The following is a 10,661-nucleotide window of genomic DNA, read 5'->3' as shown; positions in this document are numbered from 1 at the left end:
GGAGAGCTCTTCTTTGAGGACAGCTGCAAAGTCTTTGCCAGTCTGCTTTGCAATGTCCTTTAACTCTGAAAGGTAAGTCTGTGTAGCTGTTTTGCTAGCTACAGGTGTGTAGACACTAGCTAAGGCTCTGATGTGGTATGTGACATCAGTCTTAGTCTTACTGTTAAGTCTGTATGGCAATGAAGGTAAGAGAGACTGTATAGCTGTACCATACACATACTCTACAATAACCTGTTTGCCTGACTCTTGTTCAGTGAAATCTACTGGAATTATCCTTTGAATAGAACCATATTGTTTCAGAAAGTCACTTAGTTCGTCATCAGTTTCTGTACCGGTTAGACCGCTAACTATGACTGAGTTAGGGATTTTTACACTACTTGTTTGAACAACATCCATTTTGAAAAACTGATAACAATACTATACGGTCTCTGGTTTCTAGTTTTAAATGCTTTAAGCCACTCCTGGCTGGCTCGCCATATTTGTAGCACCGGTATCACACCACTAACTGCGCCACTGGACCAGTTCTAGGCTCTAAGGAGTGGGGAGCAAGAATAATCACACCAGAGACCGTTTCTTTAAGTATAAAAGGCCGGCAATTTACTGAATGCACAAAACACATATAAAACACAGTACACAAACCCAAAAATACCCTGCAGGTTCCCAATATTAAGGTAAGTATAGATGAAAAAATGTATTTCACCCTTTCTTTTTGTTCTTTAGTACACCTAGTTTATTTTAGTAAAGCTAATCTAATTTAAGTTAGACCAGTCTCTTTTATTTCCTAGGTTGTACCTATTTTAGGATTCCTATTTTTCTTCCTGAGTCAACTCTTTTCTTTCTTTTACAGGTAAGAATAAACCTTCAAAACACAATCACATCAAAGTGGACCACAGTTATTCAATCACATTCAAAAATATAAACATTTGAAAATAAAAAGTATGACAATTTAAATTTAAGTTCAAGTCCAAATGTGAATCCAAATGTTCAGTTCAAAGAAAAGTTTCAGTTCGATTCAATCCAAAAATAATAATTCAAATCAGCTCTCAATTCTGTTCAGTTCAAACTAGTTCCTGATACTCCTACCACTCTGGCAGCGAGTTACCACACGCAGAGGATTTCCTCAATGATGCGATGGAGAAGATGAGCTGAAGGTCTGGGTCTGGCTCGCCATCTTGAATCCCGTCCGTGAATGTGCACGCCCGCACATGGCAGACCAATCTTCGCTCCGACCGAGCTTCCAACCGAGCAAAAAACCTGACCTGTATAACAGGTCATAAACACGACAAATCTCTTTTTAAATCCTCACGTTACACAAATAAATATTTCACAGTTTTCACAGTTGTAACGTTACTGCTACGTTGTTTTTTCAACTCAAAATGGCAGCGGAGTGGCCTCTTTTATCTCACGGCTCCGTCTCCCGCACTAATTACTGCACACATCTTTCATTTACACAGCTTACACACACTTTTATAACATTCACAGTCTTCATGAACCCAAAATATTAACTAGTAAACAGTTTATGACGGAGCATTTCCTCGTAAACACCTACGTTTTTAGCGCTAGCTCTCCGCCAGAGAAAAAAGTACAACACGGTGAAAATGCAAGAAAAATAAACACAAAACTCACCAAAACCGATGTGGTTTAATTCCCATAAAATCCCCGTCAGTTCCCGACCAGGTAAGTTATGTTTCTCAACTGTAATATCGACTTTCTCACTACTTTTCCTGCTAATTTACCACCGCTCGTTTTCTCGTGTTTTCTCCTCCGTTTTCTCCCTCAGGTCTCCTGCTGCAGCGTCCTGAGGCGCTGCGTCTGTGTCGCTGGTCCCTTAAAGGGGCAGCGACATTATTTTCTGTCAACAGACTTTTAATCTTAAACACTAAATGATTACTGTATTAACATTTTTAATTAACTCTGATGATTAATTGACATTAAATAAATCACTTTTAACTTTCAAACTTATTTATGCAGCTTTTATTCAACTATTTATTCTTATTCATGTCATATTTTAACATGGGTTACAACATTATCTGAGGTTTGTGATTTTGAAATGTATGTGTAACTGATTGCGTCCGTCGTATTTTATCACGTTTTATTGTACTTTATTTTATCACATTTTATTGTATTTTATTTTAAACAACACCCTCTGTCATAAAGGTGGAAAATGGTGTTCAACAAATAAAACTAAGGCTACAAAAACCCCAGAAGTAATTGTGTCCTGTGTGGCATCAAATTCCACGGGCTACACAAACATTCTATCAACACAGATATGTACATCGACAGTCTAGTGTTTTAATTGATTTGCCTGAATGAAATTTCTTGAAAACGTCTCCAGATGTCTCGAACACACCGGCTGAGTTGGAAAATAGGTCTTATGTCCAAAATTCCGAACTATCCCTTTAATGTCATCACATTCAGTTTCTGTTCTAAGCTATGCCCGGATTGTTATCAGTCCTTGAAGAAGGGTTCAACTTTCAACTTTACTTTATTTATAGAGCACTTTTCCTACATAAACATGTAACACAAAGTGCTTTACACACATAAAAAAGAAAATAGAAAAAACAATTACAAATAAAGCCCCTCCCTCCCACCCTCCATACTACACACACGCACGCACACGCACGCACACACACACAAACATACACACACACACCTGCACACTCTCACTACTGACAATAGGGAGACATGGCATGACACTGATGATTGAGGAAACGCTATCTTTGGGGCCATCCACACTGGTAGGAGTCGCAGGCTGTGCCACAGGGGGCACCAGTGCCCAGGCCCCCCGACCCCGACAGACAACAGTCAGCCGAGCCGAAGGGACCCAGGGACAGCGCCCCCAGCAGCAGCCCAGACACAGCTCCCAGTGTGGAAGACCCCCCTGAGGAAACACTGGAGTTAAAGCTGAAAAAAACTAAAAGCATAAGATAGGATTTAAAAACCATGAAAAAATGAGTGAACAGCTTAAAAGGATAAAAACATATAAGATAATAAAATAAAACAATACCAATGATAAGTAAAACAACTTAAATTATTTAAGATCAATATCATCTTAAAAACAAGATAGAAGCAAAAATATAAAATAAGATAAAATCCCATAAGAACGTAAGAAGAACTTAAAATACTAGTTAAAAGCCTGATTAAAAAGGTGTGTCTTTAACCTTCCTTTAAAAATATCAACTGTCTCTGCGGTCCTGAGGCAGGCTGTTCCACAGGTGGGGGCCATAGTAGCTAAATGCCGCCTCACCATGGGTTTTAGTTCGGGGTTTTGGTATGGATAAAAGGCTGGTGCCGGAGGACCTCAGGGTCCGCGAGGGTTGATATGGTAAAAGCAGGTCAGCTAAATAAGAGGGCGCAAGGCCGTTAAGACATTTAAAAACTAGTAAAAGAACCTTAAAATCGATCCTGAAGTACGGGGAGCCAATGCAGCAACGCTAAAACTGGTGTAATGTGCTCCCGCCCTCTGGTCCTTGTCAGCACGTGTGCGGCTGAGTTCTGTAATAATTGGAGATTTAAAATACTCTTTTTGGGAAGACCAGAGAGCAGGGCATTACAATAATCTAAACGACAGGAGATAAAAGCATGCATCAGCACCTCCGTACTGGCCTGAGAGAGAAACGAGCGGACACTGGCTATGTTCTTAAGATGATAAAAACCTATTTTCGTCATATTTTTGATATGTGGAATAAATTTCAGCTCAGAGTCAAAAATCACGCCCAGATTTTTTACTGACTGTGCTGGTTTAAGATCTTGTAGTTTTGGTAAACGTTTCTCTCTCTGGCTTTCAGGACCTATAACTAAAACCTCAGTCTTGTCCTGGTTGAGCTGTAGGAAATTCTCTGCCATCCATGACTTAATGTCTAAAATACAGTTAAAAAGGGCGTCAATTGGCCCTGTGTCATCAGGAGACACGGCGATGTACAGTTGTGTATCGTCAGCATAACTATGGAAGCTGATGCTGTGCCTCCTGATGATGTCCCCAAGGGGCAGCATGTAAAGATTAAAAAGAAGTGGACCTAAAATTGACCCTTGGGGAACCCCACATCCAATTTCATGGGTTCCTGAGGAACATGTATCCATATTACATAAAAGCATCGGTCTGTGAGCTAAGAACAAAACCAGTTAAGAACAGTACCAGAGATGCCCACCAGGTGAGCCTATTTAATAAAATGTGATGGTCTACTGTATCAAAAGCTGCACTTAGATCCAGTAGAACCAACATTGTGAGCTTTTTATTATCAAAATTCCACCTGATGTCATTTAAAATCTTTAAAAGTGCTGACTCGGTACTGTGGTTTTTCCTAAAACCAGACTGATGCTTCTCTAAAATGTAAATTCTGTTTAACTTAACTTGGTTAAAAACCAGTTTTTCTAAAATTTTACTTAAAAATGGTAAGTTGGATACAGGTCGGTAGTTATTAAAAACACTTGGATCTAAATTGCTCTTCTTCAGAAGGGGCTTCATCACAGCCGTTTTAAAGGCGGTGGTGAAGACACTCGTCTGAAGAGAGCAATTCATGATGTTTAAAAACTGTTCCTCGAAGAATCCATAAAACGATTTTAAAAGTGATGTGGGAATGGAATCTAAAAGGCAGGTTGTTGGGTTTACTTGGGAGAAAACTCGACCATGTGTCCTTGCATCAACCAGGGCAAAACGCTCCAGTGTTACCTCAGGCAAGGACAACAGTTCAGTGTTAACAGATAAAACTTGATGGGATAAAAGGCAGGATCTGATGTCCTTGATTTTGGTTCTGAAGTGGTCTGCAAAGTTCTCACAAAGATCATCTGTTGGTGTCTTAAAAACTTTATTAGAATTAGAGCCTGTTAAAATATCAAAAGTGGAGAAGAGGAACCGGGGGTTGTTTTTATTGATGGTGATGAGTTGTGAGAAATGTGAAATTCGTGCCTTTTTGACTGTATTACTGTAGGTTTTGAGTTGTTGACGTAAAATCTCGTAATGAATTGTCAGTTTACTTTTCCTCCATCTTCTCTCGGCACTCCTGCATTTTCTTTTCAGTTCATTGATTTCAATGTTTTTTCTCCACGGGGGTATAGGTTTTCTTTTTATTGTTTTAGTTCAAAGTGGAGCTACTGAGTCCAAAGTTGACTTCAGTCTGCTGTTAAAATGATCAACGATAAAATCACAAGGTGCAGGTAAAATTTCAGCAGGAGTGCTCTGTAAAATCCCCATACAATTTGCAGCCACTTCAGAAGTAAGGTAGCGCCTCCTCACCGTTCTCACCGGGGCCTCCTCTTGGTTAAAGCTGGTGATGTTAAAAAATACACAGTAGTGGTCAGACACAGCCAGGTCGACAACAGAGGACACACCGATGGACAGGCCATGGGTTATGACCAGGTCCAGGGTGTGTCCTCTGTTGTGAGTTGGCTGAGCGACGTGCTGCTTAAAATCAAGACAACTTAAAAGATTTTAAAACTCTCTGGATATCGGATCCGAGATATCGTCAACGTGTAGATTAAAATCATCAAGCAATGTCATTTGCACCTGTGTGGATGATAATCCTTCTTGCCTGCAGATGCACGCTCAGGATGTCAGGTATTTTCCCGGTTATGTCCGCAACGGTGGCTCCGGGAAACGCAATGGTGAACGCCCCCCTCATGCGGACGTGCCTCGCAATCGAGTCCCCGATGACCAGGGTTGTGGGAGCGACCGCTCGGTCTTCAGGGGGGCAAGCCAGCTCAGCCACCCCGCCACCCACACCAGGACCCCGGGTGTGATCCCTCACCTGGTGGGGAGAACGGGAACGGGATGAGTGCCAGCGCACCCCGTCCTTGACGAGCCGCCTGCGCTGGGATGAGGAGCAGGACGGGGGAGGCGGACAGCCCCGAGTTGGACACCCACCTGCTGGAGGGCAGCTAGCCGTGAGTGGAGGGAAGGCTGTGGTGTCTGTCAGCGGGGGAACAACACAGGCACCAGCAGAGCGGCTTTGGGGACCTCCAGAAGACAGCGGGGGAGATGTTAGACCAACCTGGTGGTGCAGGGCAGCTGCCTTGCTTCCCCCAGATGGCGAGGGACCCGCGGGCCTGGGTGGCAGTGCGCCACCAGGGAGTGGAGCTGTGGACACCGCGCCGGTCGGAGGAGCCGAGCCCGGACCCCGATCATCGCCCAGGGCGCCAGCAAGCTGCGACAGAGCCTCATAGCGATTGGAGAGTGGGATTGGAGGCGAAACAGCTCCAGGTGGGGTCCTCTTTCGGCCATGAGAAACCTGAGCCCATGATCGCTGGAGGTGCGGAGTGGAGCAGAAGGATGGCCGCGGACAGGTGGGATCCCAGGGCACCGTGTCCTGGAGGGCCGCTGACAGCGATGAGATCCGGAGACTCTGCTTGTGAGCTACTGTCAGAGACTGCTGTAGCAGGGCGTCCTTGCTCCTCAGCTCCTCGGAAAGTCGGCGAACATCATCCGTCAGGTCACAAACTTTTTGTAAGCTTTCTTTAGTTGTTGATGATCAGCCGGGGACGTGGAGGTAGCCATTTAGCTTAGCCTTGCTTGGCTAGGTAGCTTGTACGCCGGCGGCTGTCGCCGGCTTAGTGTCCAGTAAAAGCAGATAAAATAGCCACTGATCGCCTTAAAAACACACAGTATAGTAGCTGTGAGTATAAAAAGACTAAAAGCAACTAAAATCTGCTAAGATACTGGAATAAAAGCCCCTTAAAAACAATTAAAAGGGAGCTAGACGCAGGAGACACCAGCGGGTCCACTCTCAGGCACTCTCTCTCAGCTCGCTCTAACAGTAATGACTATAGTTGTTCCTCTGAAGAAAGGTTGCTGTCTTCAGGTTCCTGTGAGGAAAGTTGATATCCTTGAAGTTGTGGATGGAGGAATTTCTAGTGAGATGCGTCTCGACTAGGAATTCTTGTCTTTGTTGCAGAAGCAGGCTCCAACAGCCAGCTTGTTGGCTGTTTTGAGGGCGCTGCTTGGGGCTTGAGACCTGTGTTCCAAATCCCAGGAGAAAGAGCAGACCTCTGTTCAGGTCGAGGTTGCAGGAGGAAGAGGATGAGACCTCTGTTCAGGTTGTCCCAGTGGAAAGAGAAAGATTCCAACTCGGTCTGCTTCGTAGAAAGCCAACTTCCACTGCAGTTGACTAATCAGTATGGAATCTGGAGTTCACAGGTACTTGTCACTTCCAGTGAAACAGGCCTGCAGGCAGATGGGGGAGGGGGAAAGACCCCCTGTGGAGGTGCGTGGCTGTGTTTCCACACAGAGGACGCTCCAATCCAAATGTTCAGAAACAATTAAATCTGCATCCATGAATTGTTTCATAGACACAAACCCTGAGGTCCCAACATTTGCAATGCTTTAAATCCCCCATGATGACGTTTGGTGCGCCCGGCGCAATTCCCTGAAGTTGCTGCAAGGATTTTAGCATAACATGACGAGCTTCATCAGTATTAGCCTTTGGATCATAGTATAATTGTGTAAAATTCCCTCGGTAAATAAAGGGATATAGAACATGATTATCATCATTCCAGTCAGGGGTACACAGTTTCTCCCTAACAACCACCATGCAGGTGCTCTCGGCGTCAATTCTTTTCCCCTACAGTGGCCCTTATACGCCGTCGTACAATTGGAAGATTGGAATTGAAGAGGTGAATTTTATTATTTTACTTTTATAATAAGAATGCCGCTCTGCACTCTGCCCAAAATCTGCTGCCCGCTTGCTTCCGCTCAGTCGTTCTCTCAGGCTCCGATCCAGAGGCTGAGTGTTTACTGGAAATATGTGCAGACGTGACTCAGTAACGTTACAGTCATGATCGTTGTTCTCTCTTATGATTACTTTAATAATTCGCTTCTTGATTACAATGTAAAGCCATGCATGTGTCGTATTACGACGTGATGACGTATGTACAAGAGTCAATCTGGGCTAGCTAGGCCTGTTTGGTCTTGGAGCAGTGTGAGTGCAAACCGGCAAAATTTTGTTAGAAAAACAAAATATCTGCATATCTTGTATATTTAACAATTACTTTATACAGACATAGAATAATTGGACTTGTGTTGATGAATGTGTAACTGGACAGTGACAACCATTTTTGCTTCCCTTTATTTGTAGTTATTTATTTTGAAAAAAACAAACACAAATATATAAAATGAAAAGTAAATATAACTGTGTCGAACAAATTCTCATAAAAATATATTTATTATCAGCATGAATAAATATTACATGTCTGAAAAGGAGGACAAATAGATCTGACCCCTTCTCCATAACTGAACATATACACTTTTGTGACTGCAAGCCTATATTTCCCTTTTTGGTTTGTCAATTTTAACCTCAGAAATGTATTTAATATGTATGATGTAATATGTATGACGGTAATGTATATTTTTCACCGAGTTGTCCAAGATAATCATTTTCTATGGTCCTAAAGCAGGGACATCCGCTGTGTTACAGCAGTAAAAAAGCACTGCTTAAAAACCAAGATATCCCTATAATAAGTAATTAACAAGTAAAAAGGTTAGGAAACTATGTCATTTGTTCACTTGTTGACTGGAACCATGATGTGGGTAGAACTGTTGCTTCACAATAAAAAGGATGTGGGTTTGACCTTCACTATGACCAACTTTCTTTTTGCTTGATAACAATCTTGCTCAACAAAATGCTCATAAAGTTCTATTGTAGTAAACACGGGCCATAGGTGAAGCAGCTTGATCAGGGATTTGAAAACACTGAAGCACTCGTCATGCTAAATGAGGGCACTGAAATTGTTTTTATATTATGTATGCCTTCTTTTTCTTAATGCATCAGACATTTACAAATATTGTATTCTTGACTCTACTTTGCTTATTATGTTTTATTCAACATCTTTAGACATTTTTATTGTTTAAGCACTCTGTAAGATGTTTTAAAATTAACATGTTAACTAATCCTATTTCAATAATAATATTTATCATCATGTATATTGTATAAATATACTATCATATTTACTAGTCATTTAAACAAACATAAACAGCAGAGACTCATTTTTATCAATCACTATTTCATGATCCTTTTACAAAACATTAAAGGTATTCCTTTGTCAGTTTCTGCACATATTTAGGTTGTGTAATTCACTGATCTAACAAGAAGAATAAACAATTTAACTGCATAGAAAATGTCACCTTTGTTACCCAACAGCATTACTACTTAATACATTGGCGTCACAGGAGTCAGTTCGCAGTATCTGAAGTGTAACAATCAGTTTAACAGTTTTTCTAAACCAAGGGTAAAAAAAGGCATAGATCATAGGGTTTAGGCAGGAGTTGATATAGAACATTAATATTATAAAGGCAGCAGATGAAGCACTGAGCCTGGAGTCATGGCCTGTAAGTGCAACACAATAATAGGGGCACAAACATATCAAAAACACTACAATGACAACCCCGAGAGTCCTGGCTGCTTTCAGCTCAGATTTCATTGTAGTTAACCTCATTGAATACTGGAGTTTGAAAGTTACAAGGTGAGACTGCATGACTCGAACCTGAGACACAGCAATCACAAATACTCTCATGTACAGAACTATGATGACAGTGACAGGCCCTATAAATGACACAAACAGATCAGCCTGTCCTGCAATGTAGGTAATGACAACGATACACTCTCCAAAGCAGGAGTTATACCTGCCTGGTTGTTTCAGGTTATTCATAAACCGTACACAGTGGAAAACAGCAGGGCTTATCCAACACAGACAAATGAAGACACTAACTCTTTTCTGAGTGATTTTGGTATGGTAATGTAGAGGATAACAAATAGCAACATAGCGGTCAACTGATATGAGCACCATGGTTCCTATTGAGGCAGAGGTTATAATGTAGTCCGAAACATAATACACAGTACACGCGATGTCACCAAAATACCAGCAACCCTCTAGGAGCATAATTTGAAGCACTATGAGGAAGCCCACAAGGAAATCTGAAGCAGCCAGAGAGAGGAGGAGAAGGTTGGTGGATGTGTGGAGCTGCCTTGAGAGATAAGAGAATTCAACATTCATCATTATTAGTACTATCAATTATCATCCAAGCCATGATTGAAACATTAAAAAAACGTACTTGTAGTGTGAGATGGAGATGATGACCAGCAGGTTTAGAGTAACAGTGAGCAGAGAGAGGAAAAATATCAGAATGGAAATGAGCGTGACTAGAGAGTGTGGATGCTGTGTCTTCCTGCAAGAAGTGTTGACGAGTTGTGGATAGCAGAGTTCAGCTTCTTCTAGGGCATTCATCATCACAGAGAGGAGGACATGAGAGTCTGCTCAACACATGTTGCTTTCAAGCATTCTTATACGATCCTCACCCCTCCATTTTTTAAGTCCTGCCTACTTTATTTTCTGCAGTAGAAATGCACAAAATGCGCAGAGAAAAAGCTGTGCTCTGGCCATGGTGAGGTACCCCTCGTGGGAATGCAGTCATGTGATTGGCTGAAAACGAGGGAGGCATCTGATTGGCTACAGAGAGTTCCTTGTTGAAAAAAATGCATTTGTGAATCCAGCCACGTTAGGAGAGTCTCAAAAATCCACAAATAAATACAGACCAGTTCACGAACAGTGTTGGGAACGTTACTTTAAAAAAGTAATTAGTTATAGTTACTCACTACTTGTTCCAAAAAGTAACTGAGTTAGTAACTGAATTACTTTATAATAAAAGTAACTAGTTACCAGGGAAAGTAACTATT

At 41.9% G+C, this 10,661-nt stretch overlaps 1 protein-coding gene across 1 annotated transcript; it reads right to left on the bottom strand.

The window, feature by feature from the left end:
- Positions 1–5,483: 5,483 nt before the first annotated feature.
- LOC311022375 (trace amine-associated receptor 13c-like) lies at positions 5,484–10,215 on the bottom strand (the record flags this gene model as incomplete). The annotated part of the gene is made up of 3 exons (XM_084023579.1): positions 5,484–6,395; positions 9,145–9,952; positions 10,040–10,215. 3 exons carry the CDS (start codon positions 10,213–10,215, stop codon positions 5,484–5,486), a joined length of 1,896 nt encoding a protein of 631 aa, XP_083879705.1.
- Positions 10,216–10,661: the final 446 nt, after the last annotated feature.

The sequence above is a fragment of the Eutrigla gurnardus genome (genome assembly GCF_963514095.1).
Source record: "Eutrigla gurnardus genome assembly, chromosome: 12".
Classification (NCBI taxonomy): domain Eukaryota; kingdom Metazoa; phylum Chordata; class Actinopteri; order Perciformes; family Triglidae; genus Eutrigla; species Eutrigla gurnardus.
Note: the sequence above shows the minus strand (reverse complement) of the source record. Positions and strands in the feature narration are given on the sequence as shown.